Here is a 27939-nt window from a genome sequence, read left to right as displayed (position 1 = left end):
CAGGGATTTGAAGAGCATACATGCCATGTCTTTAAAGTAATCCTTACTTTCTGTGCCATCTGCTTCTACTTGCTCTTCTCTGGGTTTCTGTTTAAATTTCATGTTTCCAAAGTACAGGATGGCTCCAGTGAGTTTATAGGATCCGTACTTCTCATCAGGAAGAAAGCCCAAAATGTCCATGGCTTGCTGTAAAAAGAGAAGCAGATGGCAAGTCTTCATTTGCCTAATGGCTGCAGTAAGCACCTCACCCCCGCTGTGTGTCACACCTCCCTCCACTCAGTGGGCTGTGGGCTGCCAGGAAGACAGATCACCACAGCCCTGAAGTGAAGTGTGACAGCTCTGTTCAAAGCAATGCAAATTGGCCCTGTTGGTGCTTGGTCACCCGCAGTCTGCTTATCCCTTTAAAAGAGAATTAGGAAGCCTTATGACTTGACTTGTTTAATTTCCAGTAGTTTCAGAACTTTCCTCGGCTGCCCTGCCCCCAGCCTCTCCTTTCCAATAATCTATCATTAACTGGCTATATGAGCTAAATTATTTTGCCTTTCATGGTTATGGAAGAAAGTAGCACCATATCTGATAGGTTGCTTATTTCTGGGATCCCATATGTTCTCCCAACTTTATTCCAGATACATTTTAAAGACTGGCAAAAGGAAGTATTTAAGAAAAGAAAAACCATGTCACCAAAGAACAGCATCCTAGGAAGCCACTGCACATGGTAAGAAGTGTGTTCTCACACACTCCAGGAGGATGGAAATCGGTACAATCTTTCTAGTGGTTAATTTAGAATATGTATCAAGAGACTATAAAAAATTCATAATCCTACCTAGTAATTTCACTTTTAGGAATCTAGCATAAGGTGACTCTGATATATAGAAAAAGCACTCACCAACAAAGACTTTCACCACAGTAGGAAAAAAAAAAAAACCCACAACCTTGAGTCTAACAGTAGGAGAATGATTAAATAAACTATAGAATTTATGTCTGATAAAATATTAAGTATCCATTTAAATGTTTATGAAGTTTGTAATAACACTAAAAATGCTTAAGAATAATCAAAAACGCAAACTATATATCACATAGCATATGCAGTATGATTATAATCTTTGATTTAAAAAAAAACACCAAAACAACTATGTAACAACAATCCCAAATAGAAAAAAAGACTGAAAACAGTGGTTGTCACTGAGTTGAAGCATCTTCCTACTTTTCCATATGTACCTAAGTCACTATATTGACAAAATAAATAAGTATAAAACTTTGGACAGAAACCGTCCTGCAGGGGCTCCTTCCACTCTCCACCCCCAGGGGAAGGAAGGTCACTTCTCCAGGACCCTTTGGAAGAGAGGAGATCTGAGATGCTTTCTTTCATTTCTCATTGCCATTACCAGACTTTGATAACTAACAAGCCTCACATCTGTGGCCAGCAATTCTTCAGCATCATCCGAGCTCTCCAGAGCAACTGCTCCACGAGAGCAAAAGTGAAAGTCAGAGGGCTTTTCAGACACCAGGAGCATATCTGCAGTGGGAAAACCATCAGTTAAACAGCTTAAAGAAATCCACAAGGCTTTAGAAAATAAGTGACCAATATTCACAGTTTACTCTTACGGCTTACAGCATACTTGTAAACGAGCCAAAATAAAATCCATATTCTACACCCAAACCTCTGCAATCAATTTCTGCCCTCTATTAACTTGTCAGTCATGTGTTAATGCCTCCCAAGAGAAGACCAGGCAGGCCAAATCTGAAAGCAGATTCAATTGCAGCAGCTTGAATTGGTGTGCAAGAAAACCAGATAATGCATGTTGGCGAAACTTTGAAAACAGGAATTTGGCCTAGATACGTGGTTGAGGGCCAGAGGACAAAAAGTGGTTTGTAAATTATAACAGGCCTGAGCTTCAAAAGCTAGGAAGCAGGCCGACCCTGGGGTCAGCACCCAGGGAACATTAGCAGTGTAATCCTGTCACATCACGTCCTCCCTATTAGGAGGCTGAGTCTGTCTTTCAAGGGATCCATAAATCAGCTACTGTGTTCAGTGCTGCACCTCTGATATGTCTAAGACTCCTGACGTGATTCACTTAGTCAGGAAGCATAATGCAAGCTGAAGCCAAGGCAAGCTGTCAGCAGCACATCTGCAACCGAAGTGGCCAAATCACATTAACCTCTTAAAGCCTGACACTCGCTCCCAGTGAAGTTTTTTGAGCCAGAGTTTTGTTTAGCACTCAATGAAGTGAGGCTCTAATATCTTGAACCCCAAATCTCAGAAACAAAGAAATCGGGCTACGTGAATGTTCATAGCAGCTCTATTTGGAAGCAACCCAGATGTCCATCAATAATTAACAAAACATTGTCTATCCACACAATGGATTATTATTACTTAGCAAACAAACGAATGAACTATGAATATGTGCTGCAACATGGAAGGATCTCAAAATAATTATGCTGAGTGAAATAAGCCAGAAAAAGAAGAGTATATACTGCATGATTCCATCTTATAAAATTCTAGAAATGCATTCTAATCTATAGATTGCAGAAAGCATATTAGTGACAGAAAACATATTAGTGGTTTTCTAGGGACTGGGTTAGGAGAGGAGGGCTTAAGGGAGGGAGAATGGGCAGGAGGGAGGGATTACAAGAGACAACGAGAAGACTTTTGAATGGATACGTACATTATTTTGACTGTGGTGATGGTTTCACCTCATAGATACACATGTCAATACTTACACTTAGGTCAATAATACTTTGATAAAGCTATTGGATAAAAGTAATTGGGCTAGCCCAAAAGAAATCAGGCTGAATGCAAGTACAATATATAACTTAAATAGAAATATAATTCATAATAATTTTTTAAAGTATTTACTTCAGTGGTGATTCAAATGTCCCTGAAATGTTACTACTTCTCAGGAATCTCCGTATAGTCTTCCTTATGCTTCACTTTATATCAACAAATATTTGTTTGAGATCCAATTATATGCCAGACATTATTGTAAGTTTTAGGGATACATCAGTGAAAAAACAATCCCATTCCTGACCTCATAAAGCTTATATTCCAACAGGAGGAGACAGAAGTAAAAAAAAAAAAAAAATGAGTAAAATATATGACATGTAAGATAGTAATTGCTATGGAGATAAATAAAAGCAGGGAAAGGGAGTAAAATGTGCTGGAGATGCAGAGTTGCAGTTTTTAATAGGGTGATCAGGGAAGGCCTCCACAAGGTCAAGTTTGAGTTATGGGAGATAATCATGGATAAGTAGGGAAAGAATGTTCCAGAAAGAAAAAAGCCAATGCAAAGGCCCTGGGGTGGAAGGTTGCCTGGGATTTTGAGAGGCTACAGTTGGTCAAAGAAGGGGTAGATCACGAGGTCAGAGAGGCATCAAGAGTGCCCCATAGGCTATGTTGAGGATTTGGGCATTTCTGGTCTATGTGAGATATGAAGCCATTACAGGTTTTTGAGCAGAGGAGTGACATGATCTGATTTTTTTTTTTTAATTTACTATGGCTGCTGGTTAAAGACAGAGGGACAGGGTGGGAGCAGGGATACCAGGAAAGGGTTAATTCAGGAGGGAGATGATGGTACTTGACTAGGAGAATAACAACAGACATGGTGAGAAGTAGCCAGAGCTTGGGTTTTGAAAGTAGAGTCAACAGGATTTGCTGATGGAACAAATGAGAATAATGTGGGAGAAAGGCTGATCAAGGATAACTCCAAGGGTTTGTGCCCAGGCAAGTGGAAGGATGGAGATGCCTTCAGCCAACCTGGGAAACACTGTGGTAGGAGCAGGTCTTGTGGGGTGGAGTTCAGGAACTAGGTTGTAGGCATATGAAGTTTGAGACGCCTATTCAACATCCAAGCAGAGACATAAAAGAGTCAGTTAGCTATCAGTCTGAAATACTAAAGAAAAGTCTGGACTCATGATCCAACTTTGCAAGTCATCAGATAGAAATCTTTAAAGCGGTCAGTCTAGATGATCTATCACCACAAGATAGAGCCAAGGACTGAGCCCCAGGGCACTCTGGAGTCATGGACTGGATGAAAGAGAGAAACCTGCAAAGCTATGCCCAGAGATTTAGGAGAGAAACAAGGGAGGGTGGTATACTAGAAGCCAAGGGGGGGAGATTTTCAAGGAAGAGGGAGTCAGCAGGGTTATCAAATACTGTCCCGACTGTATACTGTCAATAATCTCTTTATATATTCTTTTGCAAGGTTCATTCATGACTTTACTGATGACTCTCAAATCTACATTTATTTTCTGAGCTCCAGACCTAGTCTCCAACTTCCCATTGGACATTTCAATGTGGACGGCCATAGGTAGCTTAAACCCAACATTACCACAACCAGATCGATGATGTTTTCCTTATCTTCCCTGAAGCTATTCCTCTTCTGTGGTTCCTTATGCCAGTGAATGTCACCACCACACCCAGGCCAGACATCTGGGTGCTACAGTGTCCTGTCCCTTCACCTCCTTCACAGCTCAGATACCGACATCATCTCCATGTCTTTCAAATCAAAGCATTTGTTTAATCTTTTTTCTCTACCATAGGTATATGCTATGGGAGGACATAAGGATACAAAACTAAAATAGTCCTTTCCCTCAAGGAGGCTAGAGGAATCACACACCTAAACAGTGCAGGAAACACTGCCGTGTCTTTAGGGGGTGGGGCATGTTTCAGTGGCTGACTCGTTAAAAAAAAAAATCTACTTTCCAAGATTGCTTTGCCACGAATTACCTGTTAGATCATTCTAGATCAACCTTTTATAGAATTTTCATTTTACTCTCATGTTTATTATGTCATTTTTGATCATTTTCATCCTGGTCATGATGATCAAATGTGCTATATCTGACATTATTTTCTGCATGGTAAATATAGGAAAATGGAAGGCTAGAAAGGCTCACTACTTGCCCAGGGTCAAATTAATGATAAAATGAATTTAGAACACAGTCTCTAGTGTTTCTGTTAGACTACGCCACCCACTACTGAAACCTGTATGAGTAAACATGACGGGATTCCATTTCCTCCTTTGTCATAGACAGAAGGAGGGTCTTACTTCTGTGCAAGCTCAACACTGGGCAAACACAGAGGGAGACAGAGCAGGGGGCAAGAACGCCACATGCCCAAGGACGAGAGGACCAGGTGGAGGAAAGAGCCAAGATTCAGGAGGGGGCTGGTAATAAGACAGAATGGTGAGCCCAAGTGCTATATATGCATTTCTCCCTCAGCCCCTCCCCGCTTCCAGATGCATCATTTCTGCACGTCACTCAGCACGCCCAATGGACTTTCCTTCTGTCTCCTTACAACCGGAAACATGGCTGCCGCAATGGTAACCATTCCCTGGAGCAGGTGCCCTCAGCATAAAGTGGTGGTTCCAGAGAACGTCAAGGCTAGAAGCATGAATGAGGAACTCTGAAAGGCCTTTAGATCAAACATCTCCCCCACCCTGGGCCTTATCAAAACTTATTTTCAAGGAACAGTAAATTTTAACTGGTTTGAGGCTTGAGGTTATCTCAGAGGAGTATCATGTAAACGGGGATTCCTTTATTTAATTAATTTCTTTCTATCGCGGGAAATGGCCTTGAGAGAATGAGAAAAAAAACTAAATGCATTTTTATGAGACACTATTGGAGTCAGAGAGACTGTCTAGGCCAGTAAGGGCCCACACGGAAGATTGTTGACCAGGCTGGGGCACCTGGAGGACGGGAGGAGGCAGACGGGGAAAGGGGGTGTGTCAGGAAGTTTGGGGGTAGGGCAGAAAGAGAGGGGATGAGGGGATGCTAAAGGTAAAAGTCAACTGCTTCACAATTCCAAAAAGTGCAGGTGTCAACCGTTATACAGGTTCATTTCTATGGCCCACTCTCCAGTAGGAGATGCAGAGAACCCATTGAGGGTGAGTGTTTTATCACTCAAGGCTTTGTTTCATGTCATCCTGACATTAAATTTTACTTTCTGAATGGCTGAATGTTCTCCAAGACAGTGCTCACTATGGAAAGGAGTGAAGCTGACACTGGGCCAAAAATAAACAGTTTAGGATCTCACAAGTGAAGTTCTGTAGCTAGTGCCTCTATGCCACATCACCCGTCATTACCTGTTCCTCAGTGCTGCCGTGTACAGCTGAAGAGGTTGTGCACTGCCCAACTTCAGAAAGAATCATTCACATAGTCTATGGTTTGAATTGCATTCTCTGGAGTTGGGAAGCACACAATCTGCACAATCATACACACATCTTATGCCCGCTAATAACCAGTGGGGAGAAAGTGAGTAAAGATATGAGACTAGTTCAAGAGAGACTTAATGGGTAAAGAGGGTAAACTGAATATGCTCCAGAATAGGAGGTCCAGACTCTGACCATTTCCTTCCCCAGAGGCATTCAGGGCACCAGTAGACATTCTCAGGTGCACCTCTTGGCAACCACCACTGTGTATTACTGTCACTTTATGGAGTGAGTTCTCAGAGTATTAGGCAAAGTGTCAAGGATTCTAAGAGTCAAGGACTTGTTTCCTGACCTCCCCTCCTGAAGTTTACACAACAGTTGAATAGCAAGAGTGAGCATGATAAATAAATATAAAGAAAAACATCAAATAAAAGAAGAGAAAAAGGAAGATATATGCCAGACCAAGATATACAGATGATGTTGAGAACTAAAGGATTTCAAGGAGCCTTATCTGAAGGGACTGGGGAAGTGGGTTCTAGCTGTACCTGGAACAAGGATCAGCCTTAACTGAAAGGAAAGGGGAGATGAGATCTTCCAGGACAGGTAGAGGTTAAATGAGGACTGGCTCTGGGATGACACATCACTCCATTTCCTTGGCTCCTTCAGTGGGTGGCCAGCCTCTGCTGTCATTTTTCGCACCCGATTCGTTTGTCATACACAAATGCTCCTATTTTTGGAAATTTGGACACAGTCCTCATACTGCTAAGCTCTGCCCTCTTGTGTCACTCCTCAGGACACTCTAAAGCTCTTCTTTGGCAGCCATGAATAGAAAGAGTTTAAAATTTTTAAATACCCCCAAAGAATGACAATTAGTGCCATAAACAAATGAACTGACAATACCCAACTTGCACCACCAGATGTCAGCCTTTGTACACTAATCAATTTCAGCAGCCCACAGACTGACCAAAGTACATGAATTCATGATAAGCATGAATTTTCCATAGCAGCCCAGTCTTCAGATGGTTCTATTAGTAAACAGAGAAGCTCCAAAAAATCTTGCAGTCACTGTTGGCACTCACATTGGACCCTATGTGTCAGATACCCTGCACAGCATAGAAATGAGTGTCAAGAATGTTAGATTTGGCAGGGCTAGTCAAAGGAAGACCAAAAAAAACAACAACAAAAAAAACCCAAAAACAACCTGTTCCAGGGTTAGGTAGAGGGAAGGTGGGAAAGAGAGTAGATGCTGCTTTCTTATCACCAGCTGCACCCATGGCAAAAATAACTGTCCAGTTTGTAGAGCTTTCTCCATTTGGTGAGAACAATTTGGAGTTGAAGACCATGTAGTCAAAATGCTGCTGGATTTATACCATACTTCATCTAGGCATAATGAGCTGGGGAGGGATTGTTCCCCATCAATTTGCTCACCTGGATCTCCAATCTCATCCCACAGTCACTCCTGTGGGAGTACCGTTGTCCTCAGTGACAGATGCAATACCTTTGAAATCCAATCAGCTTGTCAATCTCCCCTTCCAATGACTTTCCATAGCACTCGAGATGTAAACTCTCGTCATAACCTGGAAGGTGCTGCTTGGTCTGACCCAGCCTATCTGCCCGTACATTACACCCTCCACCCCTCCATTCTGCCCCCCACGATGGCCATTGTTCTATTCCAAGAATAAACCAAATGCATTCCTGCGTCAGGGCCTTTGCACTCACTGTTACTTCCTCCTGGAAATTTCTTCCTGGAAATCTTTGCCTACTTGTTCTCTGACTCATCCAGGTGTCTGGAAAAACATTGCCTTCTTCTTCCCCGCCACCTCCCTTGCCAAGAAGCTTTCGGGATCTTAGTTCCTTAGTTCCCTGACCAGGGATCAAACCCGGGCCCCTGCAGTAGGAACATCAAGTCCTAACCACTGGACAGCCAGGGGATTCCCAAAACATTGCCTTCTTAGAGAAGTCTTATCTGATGCTTCTATCTAAAATATAACCTCCTGGGAGTTCCCTGGTGGCCTAGTGGTTAGGATTCCAGGGTTTCACTGCCGTGTCACCTGGGTTCAATCCCTGGCCAGGGAACCGAGATCCTGCAAGCTGTGTGGTGCAGCCAAAAAAATAATAATAAAATAAAATAAAATAGCAAAGGAAAACATTAAAAAGATGAAAAGACAACCCTCAGAATGGGAGAAAATATTTGCAAATGAAGCAACTGACAAAGGATTAATCTCCAAAATTTACAAGCAGCTCATGCAGCTCAATATCAAAAAAACAAACAACCCAATCCAAAAATGGGCAGAAGACCTAAATAAACATTTCTCCAAAGAAGATATACAGATTGCCAACAAACACATGAAAGGATGTTCAACATCACTAATCATTAGAGAAATGCAAATCAAAACTACAATGAGGTATCACCTCACACCAGTCAGATTGGCCATTTACAAACAGTAAATGCTGGAGAGGGTGTGGAGAAAAGGGAACACTCTTGCACTGTTGGTGGGAATGTAAATTGATACAGCCACTATGGAGAACAGTATGGAGGTTCCTTAAAAAACTAAAAATAGAACTACCATATGACCCAGCACTCCCACTACTGGGCATATACTCTGAGAAAACCATAATCCAAAAAGAGTCATGTACCACAATGTTCATTGCAGCTCTATTTACAATAGCCAGGACATGGAAGCAACCTAAGTGTCTATCGACAGATGAATGGATAAAGAAGATGTGGCACATATATACAATGGAATATTACTCAGCCATAAAAAGAAATGAAATTGAGTTATTTGTAGTGAGGTGGATGGACTTAGAGTCTGTCATACAGAGTGAAGTAAGTCAGAAAGAGAAAAACAAATATCGTATGCTAACACATATATATGAAATCTAAAAAAAATTTAAAAATGGTCTAAAGAACCTAGGGGCAGGACAGGAATAAAGATGCCGACAGAGAATGGACTTGAGAACATGGGGAGGGGGAAGGGTAAGCTGGGACGAAGTGAGAGAGTGACATGGACATATATACACTACCAAATGTAAAATAGATAGCTAGTGGGAAGCAGCTGCATAACACAGGGAGATCAGCTCGGTGCTTTGTGGCCACCTAGAGGGGTGGGATAGGGAGGATGGGAGGGAGACGCAAAAGGGAGGAGAATTGGGGATATATGTATATGTATAGCTGATTCACTTTGTTATAAAGCAGAAGCTAACACACCATTGTAAAGCAATTATACTCCAATAAAGATGTTAAAAAAATAAAATAAAACAACATCATCCAAACCCCATTTCACTCCATCTCCTCACCCACTTTATTTTTCTCTATAGACCTACCATTCTCTGAAATTATATATTTCTTTGTTTACTTGTTTGTTACCGTCTTCCATACTAGAATGTAAGCTCACGAGGGCAGGGCCCTGTGGGTCTTGTTTACTTCTCTATCCTCCATGCTTAAAAAGCAGTGTATACATAGCAGCCCCACAATAAATATTTGTTGAGTGAATACAGGAAGTCCGTTCTCTTACCCTACAAGTTGCTTTTCCACTTCTGTTCATGGCACTACTTTTACCCTAGTCAAATTACCAAACTTGGGAGTATTTTTGACTCAACACTTTCCCTCCTTTCTACATTTTATCATTGCCTAGACTTTTCTATTCTTCCATGAGCCCATCCCCTTGCCCTCTATTCCCACAGACAGTGCCTTAGACAACTGTCTTGTCATCTCATCCTGGGACTATTGCAATCACTTCCCTCAGTATTTCTGCCTCCAGTCTATCCTGCCCATCACACCAGCCTAACTGCCACTGCCCTCAACAAATTACGACCTCCTATTACCCCATCCCGCCCCACAAAACACAGGAACACACACACATACACACACTCACACACACACATGCACACAACACCTTCCCAACTTCCTGAGTTCAGACACCATCAGAATAAAACCTCTACTATTCCTCTATGAAAATCCTTTCCTCCAGTTCATCTGGTCTCTCTGTTCCCTGATCTTGCCTTACCTTTTCCTGACATTGCGTACACTGTTCCTCTTACCGGAAATACCCTCCACACATTACTCTGGTTACATCCCCTTCCCAATCTCCGTATCCCAACCCAAGTCCTCCTTTCTTTATAAAACTCCCATTAACCACTAAACACCATGGTGATGTCTCCCACCTCTGGCCTCTGGTCTCTAGCACCCACTTAAATGATTAGTGGTTTTAGTCATTTAAGGCTTTAAAATTATCTAATGCTTTTTACACACAAACACACACACACAAGCATGTGTGCACACACGCACACACACACATTTACCTCTGCTGCACATCCTACCCACCTCCAAATACTACCAAAGTGAAAAAAAGTGCTACCATTTACTCTCTACCCATGTAAAATTACAGAACATTGGTTCTATAATTGGTTCAATTTCTTAAGTTTTAGGATGAACAAACTGAATCCTAAAGAGGCTAGGAGACATTAAACAGCACTTTTCCAGTTCCAGTAATCTGACTATTGTCTCTTGTTTTAGAATGAACTTCAGCTCCAGAATAATACACTTACCATGAAGTTCTTTTTTCCCAGACAGAATTTGATAGAATATATGGTAGTTCCTCTCTCCAGGCTGCTGGAAAACCACCCGGGATTTTTCAAGCAAATCTGCATGATGAGACATGAGTAAAGATTCAAACGTAGGTGTAGAAGAAAAGTAATTAGACAGTGCTGTGGCTACTTACAATTGTCGATGTCTGCAGATGACAGCTTGCCTCTGGCACAAGAGTGCATCCCGATGAACTTGCCCTGGGTGGACACAGAACACAGTCTCCTATTGAAACATTCCAAGCAGTTGCAATGGCTTCATTACACACATCACTCCCAAAGTGATTACTTGCCCCAAAGTTAAAAAAACGCAACACGGGTCTGTGATGGCACCAGTTAATGTCGAGAGGCAGCTGGGGTGTCATCAGGACTAGCCGTGGTCCTGGAGTCTAGCCTCAGACCTGCTGATTGCTGGCTGTGTCTTCTTTTTTTCTTCTTATTTTTTTTTTTTTTTTTGAAGTGCAGTTGATTTAAAATGTACTAGTTTCAGGTATACCGCAAAGTGATTCAGTTATACATACATATATATGTATGTGTGTGTGTGTGTATATATATATATATATATTCTTTTTCAGATTCTTTTCCATTACAGCTCACTACAAGACACTGAGTATAGTTCCCTGTGCTATACAGTAGGTCCCCATTCATTATCTATTTTATATATAGTTATGCATATATATTAACCCCAAACTCCTGATTTATCCCCGCCCCCTTGGCTGTTCATTCTTGCGTGCATTATAGAATCTCTCTGGGCCTCAGTGTTCTTATCTAAAAATGAGAAAAATAATATCTGCTTGGCGTATTCTTCCATTTATTAAACAGACATTTGTTGAGCATCTGCTATGATCCAGAAAACCTGCTAGGCACTGGAGATACCACATTAGAAAAGTAGGTGTGTTCATGGCTCTTCTAGATTCTAGGTGTAAGCAGCTAATGTAACAGCTCTAATGTAGGAATATTTGGTGTGTTTTGAAATCAAAAGAAAAGGCAGTTGTGCAGGAGTGTAGCAAGTAAGAGAAAAGGGGGCAGAAAACGGAGTCTGAGTATAGGCAGGCAGCAGGTACCATATCAGGTAAACCATGTGGCCACAGGAAGAAATGGGGTTTTATTTTGTGCTGAGAAGACATTGGGAGGTTTTAAGTGAAGAGTAACATGATCTGACTTGTGTTTTAAACACAACTTTGACATGAATAATAGATGGGGCTCCCTTCCTTCCCTGTCAATGAAAAGCCATAAGATAGGATCTAGTGGGGCAGAGAGTCTGCCCAGAAGTGACAGAGCCCAGGTGCATCAAGACACAGCCAAGGAGGCAGTCCAGGGGGCTAGAGCCCGCAGGATGAGGATGTTGGTGCAGAGGGGAAGGCAGACTGGTAGACGTGTACCCATGCGAGGAAGGAATCAGACCAGGACTGCAGCCAGGCAAGAGAAGGAAAGCGGCCAATACAAGGTGGTTAAGCCATTAAGTTAAAAAATGCAGGCTAAAAAAAAAAAAACAAAAACAAAATGCAGGCTACTGGGAGTCACACACACAAACATACGCATGTATATATATACACAAATATGTGCACATATGTGTACCTCTATGCACGTGTACATTTACATATAAATATGTGTATTGTCAACTGAAAAAAATGCACAACCTAAAAGTTGAGAACTATGTTTATTCGGTGGACTTTCTGAGGGCTTAAGCCCAGAAGACAGCCTCTCAGGTAGCTCTGAGGGGCTGCTCCGCAGAGGTAAGGGAGGTCCCTGGATATATAGGAGTTTTTACAGCAAAAACCAGGTAGTTAGAACATCGAAAGATTACTGCTAATTAAAGAAAATCAGACATCTCAAGTTAATGAATTTAGTGCTTTTCTATGTATGGGAAGATGCAAGAGTCTGGCTCATTGAAATTGTTCCTTTGATATGCACCTTAACTATCTAGAGCCAATATCTTGCTTTTCTCCAACCTGAATCCCCTCAGGGTGCACAGTGGTGGGGTAGGGGGTGACCACAGTGGCTGATGGCTTGATGGCTGCAACATCCTTTTTTACTGATATGGCAGGTGACATTCTTTGTTCATAGTATACATACAGAGTATTAATCAAAAGAATTTAACCTGGATTTCTTGATTTTTTGAACCCCCTCTTCTCTTTCCTTCTCCCTTCTTTCCTTCCTTCTTTCCATTCATCCATTTTGTTTACTTTGCTTTTCTACTTCTTTCTTTCCTTCTATCCTTCCAACTTTTTTCTTGTTCTTGGTCTTTTTCAGTTGCTTTCTTTCCTTATTTACGTTTCTTTCTACTTACTGTTCTTTTCTTTCTTCCTTTTCTTTTACTCTCTTCCCTTTCCTTTTTCTTCCTTTTTTCCCTCCCTCTCTTCCATCCTTCCTTTTGCCCTCTCGGTTTTTTGTGTTCTTTTTTCAGCTTTCTTTCTTTCATATTTAAGCGGAAAATCCCTCCACATTCTAACAAATCCCAAATCTAGCAGTTGTTTTATTGCCCAGTATTAGTACCTGCTATGCAGCCGGACATCGCAAGGAGATGTAAGTGTAGTCAGGGCAACTCTAAGGCTTTGGAGGGAAAACAGCCAAATCAGCAGGAGGCTGTTATTTAATTATGCCTAGAGACTCAAACAGGAAGCCTTCTGCAAATTTCCTTGTAAATTATATAGTGGCTCCCTGCCACTCATTCTTGGCATAAAACGGATTAGTGAAGCTTGAGTTTGAAATCCAAATCCTTCTTCTATCATGGGACTGCTATTTATCAAAAGCAACTTTAAAAAGTGCTTTCTCCCCGTGCCCCCCAAAAAAATCCTCAATGAAAAATATGCGGGGGCAGGGAGGCCATAGGCAAGAGTAGAAACAATAATTGTAGTAAGTGAATTTGGAAGTGCTTACTAAAATGACTTATTACAAGGAGTATAGGAAATTATGAAGGAGAAAGTATTTACAGATCTGTAAAATGTACTAAAATATAAAACATTATTAGAATTTGCTGAATGAGCTTCCCTACTGGGAGTAGAAAGGAATTTGAAACTATTAAGATAAATATTTTCTTCCTGAAACTGACCAAACAGCAGAAGCTTCTCAAGTACATATTTCTATGTATTTTTAATTGTCTTAATGATGAAACTGGCGGACTTCCTTGAGGAATCTAATATTATGAACATTAATCAATAACCTTCTTTGATGTTCTAAAAATTTTTTTGGATCTGTGTGCTCAGGTATGAATTTTACCATTTGCTAAAAACTAAAGACTCTGATATATTGCTCAATCATGTTACTTACAAAGCGAGAGGAGTTGTCATTTCTCAGGGTTTTGGCATTTCCAAATGCTTCCAAGACAGGATTCACTCATTTGATTTGATTTTGTAGAGTCCCCTGGGATACAGGTAGGAGAAATACAGCTGATGAAACTTTTCCCAGAATTCTGTAATATGGCAAGCCCTCCATATCCAGGTCAAAACTCATTCTTGTTTAGGTAACCAGTAGCCAAAAACTACTTCCAAATTTGGTGATGAAAGGTTATTTTGGAATGGGAACTCAAAAATAGATGGATGAAAGATTGATAATATATGACGCCCCATGACTTTTGTGGGAGTTCATTTATTTGCAATGCTTCTCTTTTGGTTGGCATTGGCCTGAGTAGGAAAAGAAAACTGATATTTTACCAAAGTAAACAACAACAACAAATACCATAGCCTATTTCCAAACTTCGTTCCATATATTCCCCCTCATTGCTAATCTGCCTCTCTTCCCATTCAATCCTCACACCTGGAAATTTATCCAAAAATAATACAGCAGACGCGGCATTATTAAATTACATTTTTGCTTGCTATTATTCCTAAGTAACCTAGAGGTTCATACCAAGCAGTGACTTGAAATGGTATTATTGGTCTTGAATTTGAATCATATTGGCTCCGGCCGATGGGCCAAAGCAGGTCACCTACACTGAGCAAGTCCTAACCACCACTTAGCACCTAAACTGCAACATAGCTTTGTTTTTTTCCAGTCAGCCTCAAAGATACATTTTATGGGGGGCATTTCATAATACGTGGTATTTAAGAATTTATAGATTTACAAATACTATATTCCCTCTATATATTATGGGTCTACTGTCCTTTAAATAAATAAAAGGGCTATATAAGCAAAATTTTTCACAGAACTTTTATGTATTATGTATTGTGTTATGTATTATCATCAGGCTCAATGGTTAGACCAAACAAACAAATGCACACAAAACAACCTAAAATGTACACACAAATGAAGTAATATCTAGTGAATAATAGAATTCAATGATACCTAGAGAAATCAATCAAATTCAGGAATGTGGTGGTTGGAAAGAAACTTTCTATGGTGTGGAAATTGGACTAGATTGCTATTTTGATATACTTCTTATCTTGCAAATACAGCAGGAAACATCTAGGATCATACTGAAAAAGCAAAGCAGCAATGTCAGACATAGATGAGAGGCTCCAACAGCTCAGTAACTCATTGATTTTGAGTTTTGCTCAGCATTAGCTAATCTTATTTTGCATACCAACTCTCATGGTCTAGGTATCCTCAGATTATTACCATCAACCTGTTAATGGAGCTAAACAAAGTAAGCTAAAGCAAAAATTACCAAGGATAAAAATAATTAGAGAAAGAGAGAAGGTAAAGTTTTCAGAACCTAGAATGTGATTGAAGTTGAGGGTACATCCATTGGGCATTTGGGATTTTGTCCAGAAGTTAGTGGTAAAGGAAGCAGAGTTCTTTCTATTGGTACATATTTGAGGGATTCTGACATCTCACAGTAGCTAAAGAAATACCACAAAGAAGATATTCAATATTAAGAAATATCAAAAGTGGCCATTCAAGGCATTGGTAACCCTAGTTTTGGGGGAAGGTGGTTTGGATCTTAAGTAGTTAATTCTCAGAGGGTCCAAGCAACAAAGATCAGGCCAGTAAATGCCCCTTGAAACAGATCTGAAACAAATTATGTAATTTAATGTTTTCGGGTTATTGGTTCAGAGTACTTGATGATCCTTCCAAGAGGCAAAGGAAAAATGGGGAAAAATAATTTTCTATAATTTTTTAATTGTTCTATGGTGCAGTTTCCTCCTTTCTCCCCATAAGTGATCGGGGCAGAGCCTCCATGATTAGCAGATAGGGCCACCCACCTTTTCTGCCAAGATGTATAAACACTTACTGGCTTTTCTCTGGATTCACCCGTGGTTGCTATGGTGGCAAATTACTAGATAATATGTTTGGTGTTCACAGTCTTTCCAGCACCAGATTCTCCTCTATGATTGGAAATTCAATGACACAGTTAACTGGTTCAGATTATAAATGCAATGAAAGATAAATAATTTTAACCATATAAGCTAAGGCAAGAGGGAAAGTTTTATAGAAAAGTGGAACTTAAGAGGGAACTTGAAGGAGATGCAGACATTTAGTTGGTTGGGAGAAGGAGAAGGACATCTCAGGCTGGAAAAATATCATGAGCAAAAATCTGGAGTAGGGAAAGATCAAAGACTTTATAAAAATAAGAAGCCTGTTCCTCATGGTCCTGTTAACAAAAAGCTGAAGAGTATCTTTGCTAATTAGAGATAGGTCTCCTCACCACCAACTGTTCAAGAGATTGTCACATATGAAGGCTACCATGACATGGACCTGGCCTTTACCTTTGATAATCAGCTAACTTTGTAATGTGGAAAGGACACAACGGTGAATTTATAGCCTCTCACCCAAAGCGTCATAGGATCAAGGCCTGCCTTTATCTGCCTGAAACTCCAGAAAATAGTCTATCCTCTCTGCAAAGGGCTGAACTTTAACCACCCTTCTAGCTCTAAGATTCTGAGACCTATTATTTTTCTGGGGATGGCTGAAGCCAATGGACAGCCCACCACATGAGGCGGCATCATCACTGCATAGGAAGGGCAAGAACTTGAGCATTTGACTGCTTCTCGAGTCCCAGCCTCTCCCCTCAGCCACCATACTGACAGTTCACCTGGCCAGCCAATGCTCTTCCCGTCAAAATTAACATACAATATGGTATCAGTGAAATCCTTTCCATCCTTCTTCTTCACTCCCTTTTCTTGTCCCACTAAACCTCACCATCTTTTAGTTCCCACTACTTAATGTACCTTGGCCTGTCCCATTCTGGTTGCTCACAACAGCATGTTATCTATTCTGTGGTCATACCCACTGGACTTTCAGTCTTTCCACCCAGTTAGTCCGACCAGAGAACTTTGAAAATGATCATTTGGACAGGGAGCTCTCTCCATCAAGAAAATGATTAAGACCAGCATGTGCACCGCAGGTTCCAAAGAATCTTCTAAAATGGGAGGCAGCCTAGCTGGCACCATATTTGGCTAATCACTGACTAAAGTGTTATGACAATTTCCTATCTTATTCTTGCCTAGAATGTATTCGGTATCTAAAGAACAACAATTCAAAGGCAGTGAATTTATGTTTCATATCCAGTGAAATGTAAGTGTCTGTTTCGATTGAAACTCTCACTGCTGGCCAAAAAGAAAAAGCAAGGCAAACACTTAACGTGAAGAGTACAGACTGATTCTTTCAATCTACAAAAGAAAGGAAAATGTCAGATCATTCTTCTACCAGAGCTGCCATGTATTGGCATGAACTTATTCAACATTTCCTTGGTTACGGTTTGAAGTCAGACACAAGGAGAAGGATTTGCTCTGTATACAGTTAGAAAAAATACTATTTCAATGGTACAAAGTAAAATAGATTTTCTCTTGACTCTATGTAGGCCAGTCATAAGATCATACAAATTCTATCACTCTTTCCTTGCTCCAAATACAAATGGTAAATGACGAATGGTTGACATATCGCTATTTTAAGCCTTTTATTAAGCCTAGTGTAATAATAGCTACAGAATAACCTCTTTGTGCCAGACATTCTAGCAGGTACTTTTTGTAATAAAAGCTGACATCTACAGGGGGCTCACTCTGGGCCAGACACGGCTGAGCACTTTCAAGGCATTATCTCACTTAATTTGATATGCGAGCTAATCGTCCCCATAACCCTAGGAGGTAGGCCCTATTTTGCCCAAGTTTTATCCAGAAGGAAAAGGAGGCTTCAAGTGATTAGGCAACTATAAAGGCCATGCTCCGCTAACAATGCCTACCTGCCTCTTAGTGACACGGAGAAAAAGTAGATCAGATATTTTTACCCTTCATTTTGTAGGGCAGCCACTTACTGTGAAGCATAACCTGAAAGGCATTACTGGCCACAGCGAAGATGTGAGGGGGAGCCTCTGATCGCCTCTTCCCTTTGTAGACAGCTTCCACTGCTCTGTGTTACACTGGAAGCCACTTTTGAGGGTTGATGCTCACACAGGAGAGACCCTGACAGAAGATCAGACAGAAGACAGAAGATCAGAAAAGATTTCCGAAAACAAGTTAGGAATACTTCCAGGTTTGTCAGCTCTTTCAATGTCAGGTAACATTTGCTCGAATATTTACTTATAAAGGAACTAAAAGAAAGAGAGCTTTTGGATTCTTGCACAGCAGGGACTTCTAATAGGAAGAGACAGAATCAGGTTAGAGTAACAAGGGGGCCTGGGATTACCTCTCCCCTGGGAGATCTGTCAACCACTAACTTGTCTGACACACACACACACACACACACACACACACACACACCTTTTGAAGACAAGGAGGACGCTGCCAGCAGTCTTGTTGATTTTGGTAACCAGCTCTCAGGCATTTGAGGCCCAAAGCGAATCTGTGCCTCAGCAAGATTAGGAAGCTGATGCTTAAGGCACTGGGGTAGTAGCTCATGTGGGTCACTCAAACCGTGGTGGCTGGACCGTGGCTATGATACGTGCACGTCTTAACCGCCAGAACCTGTGAACGGGATCTTATTTGGAAAAAGGGTCTTTGCACGTGTAATTAAGGTAAGGATCTCGGGATGATATCTGGATGGGCCCTTAAATCCAACAGCTAATCACCGTATAAGAGACGCACAGAGGAGAAGGTGATGTGGAGATGGAGGCAAAGATTGGAGTGACGCGGCCACAGGGAATATGCCAAAAGCCACCGGAAACCAGCACAGGTAAGGAATGATTCTCTCCTAGAGGCTCCAGAGGGAGTGTGACTTCTGAGTTTATTTGATCTTGGACTCCGGCCTCTAGAACTGTGACAGAATAAGTTTCTATTGTTTTAAGCCACCCTGTTCGCGGTAATTTTGTTATGGCATCTTAGGGAAACAAAGACAGTCACAGCGTAAATCAGAGCGCCCAGGAGCAAGCTGGCTGTATGGCAAGGCTGCTATAGCAATGGGTCCCAAATGCCATCATCTTTGCCTAATCTGCTCAGTGCAGCTCCTGCCGAGTAGATTCTGAGTGAATTAAAGAAGCTGAGCAACCAATCATCACCAATTTAATGAGGATGAAAAAAAATTATTCCATTTATTGAGCACTAACTAGGTAACAGGCACTGAACTACATGCTTTACATTCTTTTATTCATCCTCCAAGCTACCATGGAGAGACAGGCATTATTATCCCACTTTACAGATAAGGTGACTTCAAGAAGAAAACTACTAGTAAGAAACAGAGGTGGCATTTGCACACGGGTCTATCATGCTCCAAGCCTCATGCCTTTACTTTAGGATGAAAACCTGTGGGAAGGGATATGAATACTGACCAAATAAAATTGGGGAAACGCTAAGATAATGTCCCTTCCCAGTGGGCATTTCTCAAGGATTATTCTCATATGAGTATGCTTAAATTCAATATCTTTTTCACCCAAAAGAGGGCTGGGACATCGCCAATGTGGTGTCAGCATTCTGTCTCAGGAGTGAAGCATATACGCGTACATAGATCATCCAATGGTTATAGCGCCTCTTCAGGGCGTGCAGCACAGATGCTTTATTGAGGCGAGTCAGCATTGCCATGTCTTCAATCATTTCAAACTCTGGGGGATTCATCTGCTGGATTTCGTCCTCCTTGACACTCAGACTCTTCAGAGAGGAGAAAAATGTAAGATATATTCCCCTATTTCTTATTTCTTCTATGCTCATTCATTTTTGCCATGCATTGAGAAGAACTTTCAAGGAGTTAAGAAAAAGATGCCTCACTAGAGGATGGAGCCAGAGGAAGTTAAACCAACCTGTTTTTTCCAAGAAACAGGTGTTCCTCCGACTCATGTTCTCTCCTTGCCCGAAGATAAAGTTTTTTAAAAGTGTTTTTGTTGAATCAAAATTTTCTAAATTGCTGTGCCCTGATCCTGTGGCTCCTCAGACTCTGCCCCTGAGAGAACACACATTATATTGCACATGATCTAGCCCCTCTCTAGATGTCTCAACATATCCTAGAGGTTTAGAAGAAGGAATTTAGAGTGAACGATCAAGGAGGCAGACTCATCCTTCCAGACTTAGTTTAAGACCTATTCTCTTCCTCAAACCTTCCCCCACTCCCCCAGCTCATTATTTTTCCTTCCTTAAGTCTTTTACCATATACATAACCTGTACTATCTTGATAGTATTAACTCTTGTGTATGTTTTAATAAGTGGCTGTGTTAAACTATTTCCCAGCTAGATTATAAGCATCTTAAGAAGTAGTCTAGATGTTTTCTTCTTCTAAAGTTATTAAAGCCCTTATTACAATGCTAAGGACATAGTAGGTGCTCAATAAGTATTGATATCTTAATTAATATGGCTGCATTGCTACTACCAAATAGTTGCTTAGAGTTACTCTCAGAAGTTTCCAAACCTCATTTCCTAGAGCCCTTTTCCTTGATTAATGCATATTGGTGTCAGCTGACTGCTCCATTTAATCCCAGTTGGTAATAGCTGCTTCTTCTGAGGCTCCCACACTCTCAATATTCCTGATCTCATTCCTATCCATGGTCTTCTTTGACATTGTTCAAACAGTAATCCCTTTTCTTTTGAGTCCCTTTCAGTTTCCATATTTCATGGACTCCTTCTCTCCCATAGAACATAATCAGGTCTCTTTACATCGAAAACCTCCCCTCAGCTCTGATTCTATTTTTCTCTCCTTTCGTTACCAAGTTTAAGTATTACTCTCCACCCACTGGCTTTATTGCCTTTGTTAATGTTACAAAGACCAAAGGTGATTGGAAGTGTAGTCACTTCTAACATCAGGAGGAGGAAGCCTGGAGCCAGGGGGATGCAGAGTGGGGCTGGGGGGAACGGGACCTCCATTAGATGGTGAAAGGTCAAGCAGAACAAAATCACCCACCTTTAGACTCCTCTTTCTACATCATTAACTTATTGCTTTCATGTTCTTCTTCCTATGATTTCTTTCATAGTTGTAACCACATTATATTCACAAATCACCATAAACACTGTTAAAAAAGACAGCAGTTTTTAAAAATGTGCTCAGAAGAACAAACTTCTCATCTGGAGGCCTAATAAAATTGAACTGGACACAATCAAGAAAGTGAAAAGACAACACACAGACTGGGAGAAAATAATTGAATCCCTTAGTTTCCTTATTTAAGACATTCTGAATTTTTCCCTTGCCTAAATATGTGTATTCCTATTGATAAGAACCAAGTTCTGCCCTTAATTCCATTAATTAGTTATAAAATCTACCTAACTTGTGATTTTTTAAATGTACAGACACCATCAGGAAGGCATATAAGACATCATAAGTGGTAGTTTTTGAGTGGCCTCCAGAATTTTACAATTCAGATGGCAATGCTTTAGATCATAAATTGTCTAAATACAAAGATAAGGGCATGAAAAAGACAAACTTTCTTGATAATGATCGTACCTGTTTGTTACAGGATGTGGCTTGTTATGGAGTTGGGAAGGGCAGAATTGGAAGGAGATTGGTGAATTGCATATGGGCAGGAAATCACCTGTAAAATCTATAATGAAGTGTTCAACCAAGTCAGGGCAGAAATAGGGCCCAATTCTCTGCCATGGAGCTGGCAGGCACCTGAGGTCAGTGATGCAGGCACAGGTTCTGAGAGTAGGCTGTCTGTACAATATTGCCCTGTTGCTCTGAATACCTTGGTGACAGGGAGAAGGGGTTGGGGACTGTTACAGCCTCACTACACATTCTCTCTATGACCCCTCACAGTCTAACTTATGCCCCAACGCTTGACCTAAGCTTCTCTTTCAAAGGTCATAGGTGACCTCCTAATTCTGAAGATCAAGGCTCTCTCCGAGCCCTAAATCTCTTTCTCTAGCATTTGACATTACTGACCATTCTCCCATTTCTCGGATCCTCTGACACTGTTCTATTTTTATTCAGATTATCCCACTCTTTCCTGATCCTACAAACATAGCTTGCTTCACAGTTCCTAAGGTCATTATTTACTCCAAGAGGCACCTTTAAAAAAGAACTTGAAATACGATGGAAGAAGTGGAAAAAGTTGTGCATTCTAGAGTCAATGAGCTTTACCACTGGCAGCCGGTTTACTCTGATTCTTCAATGTTCGTCATTACATCTTTGACAGTTAAGTGGAGGAGCTTCTTAAAGATTAATGAGGGCCCCGCGCGTCTGGGTCGTGGAGCCGTCGGCCGCGGTCTCCTGCGCAGATGGGCTCAGTGGCCTAGCGCCCCGGTCCCCGCCGTCCGTGATCGAGCGCCCAGGCGCGCGAGGGGTCGCCGCCGAGGTTTCCACCAGCCCACAAGCAAGAGCATGGCAGCCATCCCCTCCAGCGGCTCGCTCGTGGCCACCCACGACTACTACCGGCGCCGCCTGGGCTCCACTTCCAGTAACAGCTCCTGCGGAAGTGCCGAGTACCCTGGGGAAGGCATCCCCCGCCACCCCGGTCTCCCCAGAGCTGACCCGGGACACTGGTGGGCTAGCTTCTTTTTCGGGAAGTCCACTCTCCCATTCACGGCCACAGTGTTGGAGTCCCCAGAGCACTCAGAACCAGCCCCGGCCTCCACCGGCATGATCACCTGTGACCTGGCTCGGGAAGCCGTGGGGAAGCAGCAGCCTGGCGGCCAGCCTGGCCAAACCAACTACAGGCCCCCGTCCTGAGTGGCCACCACCGGCTGCCGGGCTTCCTCCCAAGGCGCTAGGCTCATCAGAGCCCCCCCTCCTTCCCCTCCCTGAGAGAGCAGGCTGCAGCCAACAGAAGCAGTTGGGTTTTTAATATCAAAACAGCAAAACACCAAAAAGGAAGTTGAGAGAACTCCACTCTTTACTATCCAAGCCACATGAGAGCCTTCCCGGCACCCCCTAACCTGTGCCTTGCACCAAGTAGAAAATAAACTCCAAGCAGCCAGCTAAAAAAAAAAAAAAAAAAAAAAGATTAATGAGTTTTCTAAAGTGTATCGGTGGCATCTCCTACCCCAGGTTTTTAACAAAACAATTGGAGAAAGGACACACCTAATTATTAAATTAAACAGAGAACTTAGTCACCAATGGGCTGAAATAAAGATTTCTTTACCTTTCCATCTGTTGTCTCAACAATTATTCTGCCATCATCTCCACTCCCTTTAATCTCAGCCTCAACATAAGCGTTCTTCACATCATGAATCCAGCATTTCTTCTTCCCTACAGAGGGATAAAAAGTGGATTTTTAACTACAGTCCCTGTAGGAAATGTATATTGGACACTTTCATACTGATGGACATGGTCTCATTTCTGCTAAGTCTGCTTGTTGACCTGGCGTCACCAATATAGGAAGTTGCAAAGTTAGATAAAATCATGAACGCTCACCCTGAAGATAAACCCACATAAGGACTGTTTAGGAGCAAGAAGCGTTTCAGCAAGTGGAGATTGGGAACATTTTGCTACAAGACGGTCACCTGCCAAAACCTTACCCACCCCTCAGTCCCCACACTTACCTCCCACTCACAGCCCCAGGTGCTTGGTGGTTGGCTTGGTGCTCTTACCCTTCCCAGCTCCCCTCCAAAAATCTTCCCTCAGAAACGTCTGGTTGCAACTAAGTGAAAATTTAGGTTAGTGGCCATGTCTGTCTGTCAGGGTTTCTTTAGACCTTACTTTTAACTTTGGAATGAAAGCCTGCTAAGAGAATTATACGGTAGACTTGGAGGGGGGAGAATTGAGGAGAGAGAATATGGATTATTTCTGTCATACAGCATAACTGATTCATATTATTTTTCCCCATATATTATTTTTCTCTCCCCCTGCCTCCTCAACCCCATGTCTCACGCCTTAGCAAAGCAGCCCTCTGCAAAGCATATCAACCAATAAGAGGCTTTGGGTGACACGAGCCAGAATTCCTATGAATGTCTGAGGCAGCTTCTCTTGGCCTCGATGGGATGCTTCTCAACTCCTCTCCCACCTGAGGCAGATCGCTAGGGAAGATGAATAAGAAAGGGTCTCTTAAAGGAAAGTGAGTCTTACCAGAAGCTCCCAGAAATCCCCATTCACAGCTCCTCAGGTAGATAGGGGGGAGGGGGCAAGGAGAGCATTTGGCTGGAAGAGGGAAAATCTGAGCCCAGGGCTGTGGGGTGCACTGGCGGGTCGTGCCAACTCCATCCCACCTCCCCAACACGTGAGTGACAAAAGCTAGCGAGCCTCAGTGCTGCAAGATGGGCGGCCTCGCCAGACGCTCTCCCCAGAGGTGGACGATAGGACCTGAGGACTGAGTGTGGAAGAAGGAGGCGAAGCTGGGCAGCACGCACCCCTCTTCCACCACACTTGTCTCCGAAAAGAATTTCATTGCTCACTACTTTCCTGCCATCACCACCTACACTGTGCTCTCTTTCCCTTTCCCTGGTTACAACCAATTCACCACTCAAACTGCTGGGCGAGAGGATTTTTGTATTCCTATCTGATTGATTTTGCATTTGCTTCTACTTGTTGTTTGCATTTTAAATACTGGTTTTAATTGTACTGATCATTTTGGGTTTTTTGCAAAAGCTAATTTGGCTTTGTGTTATGTCTATGAAAATAAGCTTGTTTTTGAAAAGCACCCATTTGCATACATTGTGTGTGCTTAAGGTACTGCATTTTAAACCAAGTGTTATTACTTGAAAGAAACATGGGTACCACCTGGCACAGATTTCCCTTTTGTCATTTTTATTTTTTTTAGAAAAAGAACCTGGGAAGAGAGATTGAGTTGTCCACAGTCACATAGCTAATTAGTGACAGTCATTAGAATAATGACACTAGAAATTAGATCATTTACCTCCTAAATCAGAGCTTTTCCACTAAAGCATTCTTCCTCTATATTATATGCTGAGCTTTTTTCCCTCCAGTTTTTCTCTCAGAAATTATGTTCATCACCTGCCTCATGATTACCTCTTTCTTTTATCACCTCTGGAAACAGTGGGAGAGAAGAATTTTTGGAAGCACTTACCTACCGGAGACTGAGTCCCAGAGAAGGATGGTTCTGAAGATGAAGTAAATAAACTCAGTCAACTTTTAATTCCTTGCATTCTCATGAATAATTGCAAGGATGGAAACATAGACAGCAATGGCTTTGATTCAGGCCACCTGGATTTTAGACCTGGCTTTACTAGTAACAAGATGTAAGGCAATGGCCTCAACTCTTTGGGCCTTAGTTTTCTCATCTGTAAGCTCAGGAGGTTTGTCTCTATGATTTCATAGCTTTAGATGATTAAATATATTTTCCAAAATAAAGGTAACATGTGTTTATTGCAAAAAAGCTTGGGCTTCCCTGGTGGCGCAGTGGTTGAGAATCTGCTTGCCAATGGAGGGGACACGGGTTCGAGCCCTGGTCTGGGAAGATCCCACATGCTACGGAGCGACTAGGCCCGTGAGCCACAATTGCTGAGCCTGCGCGTCTGGAGCCTGTGATCCGCAACAGGATAGGCCGCGATAGTGAGATGCCCGCGCACCGCGATGAAGAGTGGCCCCCACTTCCCGCAACTAGAGAAAGTCCTCGCACAGAAATGAAGACCCAACACAGTCATAAATAAATAAATAAATAAAATTTTTAAAATAAATAAATTTTAAAAAAAAGCTTTAAAAGTAGAGAAATGTGTAAAGAAAAACATTTTAAAATAATCACCCATAATGGAACAACTCAGAGATAACCACTGTTATCTATCTGAAGCATTTTTTTCAAGTTTTTTTTCTATGATATTAATCAAAATTGAAGTAACACTGTATTCAGTTTTGTAGTTATTTTAACTAGATGGTTTACTTGTTCTATAAAAATCATTTACATTTGCCTTGAAATGGTGTTTTGTTTCTATTTCTGAAAGCACACTTCCTCCCTGACACCCAGCAATTCTAGTTTTCTAGGTATCATAGTAATGCACTGTGTTTATTTTTCACATTTATTGTCTTCTTTGATCCTCATGAAGGAAGGCAGGCAGAGAAAGCATATGTTCCCATTTGAAAGATAAGGAAACTGAGCCTCAGTAAGGTAAAGTGATTTGCTCTAATTAGCCAGAAAGCATCAAGAACAGGGAATTTGAACCCAAAACTACTTGCCAAATACTCTTATCACACAGCTTCCATTTGGCCTGAGTTCAAAAAAGCAGACTCCATTGTCTACTAGCCCAGGGGGATGAAAAACTTCTGCTGACTCTCCTCTTTGTGCTGCCAATGTATTTCTATGAGGAAGGATTGTTTGACCAAAAAAAAAAAAAAATTAGAAATTATGTGGATTGTTATATTTTAAGGAATTATTTACTGTGCTGATTCTACTAAATGTATCATCCAATTATCTCGAATCCTTTGGCATTTTGATTTTCTCCCTGGCACCACTAGGATCTTGTCCCTCATTATCTAACTACTTGCGATAAGCTTCTGCATGACCAGTTCTGACCTCAGGGATAGTTCTGTTATTGTATTTGATTTGATGGATTATAATTAGCTACTCTAAAATCCAATCACAGTAATGACATCCAATGACTGGAAACTGGGAACTGATCCAGGACTGGTCTATGATGGAAATAGAATGTGCTACCTAACTGGCTTGAATTATAATTGGTCATATTAAAGCCTAATGTTGACTAATTCGGAGTACTAGAAAAACTCTCAGCTGGGGTTTAGGCTGTGCTGTCGAATACTTTTTGGAATTGAGATATATAGGTGGCTTGATGCTGGATCACACTGTGAATCTGACTCTAAGTCTCCAATTAACCAGAATTCAGAAGATGGCCATGCAGCCCAGACATGTAAAGAAAGAGGGGGGGAAATGTAACATTTATTTAGAGATTTTAATGTAGTACTCAGCCTTTATCTTATGGGTAAATCCTCATTAACCTTTGTCCTTGCCTATAACTGCCAAGAAATTATTGAGCAGGGTGAGCAAGTCTCCCAATTATCTTCTGTTTAGTGTTGGCTGAGTGACCCTCCTGACCTAGAAGACAGCCAGAGGGCAAAGTTCCAGCATCAGCAAATCCTGAAGAGGGCCCAGGACAGCTTCTGTTTCTCCCGCCTTCCTGGAGCCTTTTCCTTCATTCTTCCTACCAGTGTACCAACCCCCCTGCAGTCTCAGTTTCAGCCCCCTCACTCTACTCCGCTATTTACCCACATGAAGAGGCTTCTGAGAAAGACTTCATCTGGGGTCATACCTGGGTTGTCTGAATTATAATAGTGCTCCCTTGAAGAGAAAACCTGTTGTAGGGCCAAGTAAGCAGGGCTTGGGCCTGGGTTGCCTCCCAGGCCCTCCTGCTCTTCCTTGCAAACTTCCATCTTTACCCTCCACACCCTGAGCTCCTCAACTGCTCAGTGGTTCATAGAGACAGATTGCACCCCAAGCAAATAAGTTAGGCTCCAGAACTGATGGCTTCTCTCCACTGATCAGAGAGCTGCCGCCTGGAAGCAGTAAAATAAAGTGAAGCCAGCAGGCGCCACAAGTCTTGTCATCGAAGGCCGTGGCCTGGTGCAGAAGCAGCTCGGCCTCACTTCTTCGGAGGAAGGCCGCGGCCTCGCCAAGCTCTGACAGGTCCATCCTCCTTTAAAGTGATCCACCAAATCAGGCTGAGGCCTAAACGTGAACTGAAAGGATTCACTCTGCAGAAGACACGTGTAGGAAGGAACCAGGGGAAAGGAGACATCAGGCACTGAAGTGAGAAACTATTCACCACAGATGGACCAACGAGGGTTAAGAGTCTTCTTTTTCACTACCTCTCTGCTGTGTCTCAAGTATATGACAAAACTGTACACAAGGAATCTTACTCTAGCAGGATCAACTTATCCACTAGTCACAGAAGGCCCAGTGCCTAGAGTCTATGATGCTTTTAAGGGCCCACAAAACTATTTTAATTTCTTTTAAAAGCAGAAGAAAAATATGAATATAATCTTAATGATATACAATAATGAAACCAGCCTGGATTCT

General features: G+C 41.9%; 2 protein-coding genes across 3 annotated transcripts in view; one reads left to right on the top strand and one right to left on the bottom strand.

Moving 5' to 3' along the window:
- The window catches only part of MYH15 (myosin heavy chain 15), a 189304-nt gene extending 161752 nt beyond the window's left edge, over positions 1-27552 (bottom strand). Inside the window, 11 exon segments of the mRNA XM_059919993.1 lie at positions 48-186; positions 1413-1516; positions 10695-10790; positions 10868-10931; positions 14001-14093; positions 15904-15997; positions 17254-17281; positions 17923-18070; positions 19538-19687; positions 23101-23207; positions 27453-27552. Of these exon segments, the coding sequence (XP_059775976.1) occupies positions 48-186; positions 1413-1516; positions 10695-10790; positions 10868-10931; positions 14001-14093; positions 15904-15997; positions 17254-17281; positions 17923-18070; positions 19538-19687; positions 23101-23207; positions 27453-27552 (1123 nt within the window).
- On the top strand, positions 22227-22929 carry LOC132365453 (pancreatic progenitor cell differentiation and proliferation factor-like). 2 transcript variants are annotated; one of them, XM_059922182.1, is made up of 2 exons: positions 22227-22473; positions 22511-22602. In XM_059922182.1, exons 1-2 carry the CDS (start codon positions 22341-22343, stop codon positions 22600-22602), a joined length of 225 nt encoding a protein of 74 aa, XP_059778165.1. In that variant the 5' UTR covers positions 22227-22340. The 2 variants fall into 2 exon arrangements, with proteins under 2 accessions (XP_059778165.1, XP_059778164.1); XM_059922181.1 differs by having other exon boundaries at positions 22227-22929.
- Positions 27553-27939: the final 387 nt, after the last annotated feature.

Source organism: Balaenoptera ricei, chromosome 4, assembly GCF_028023285.1.
Source record: "Balaenoptera ricei isolate mBalRic1 chromosome 4, mBalRic1.hap2, whole genome shotgun sequence".
In the NCBI taxonomy this organism is placed as follows: domain Eukaryota; kingdom Metazoa; phylum Chordata; class Mammalia; order Artiodactyla; family Balaenopteridae; genus Balaenoptera; species Balaenoptera ricei.
Note: the sequence above shows the minus strand (reverse complement) of the source record. Positions and strands in the feature narration are given on the sequence as shown.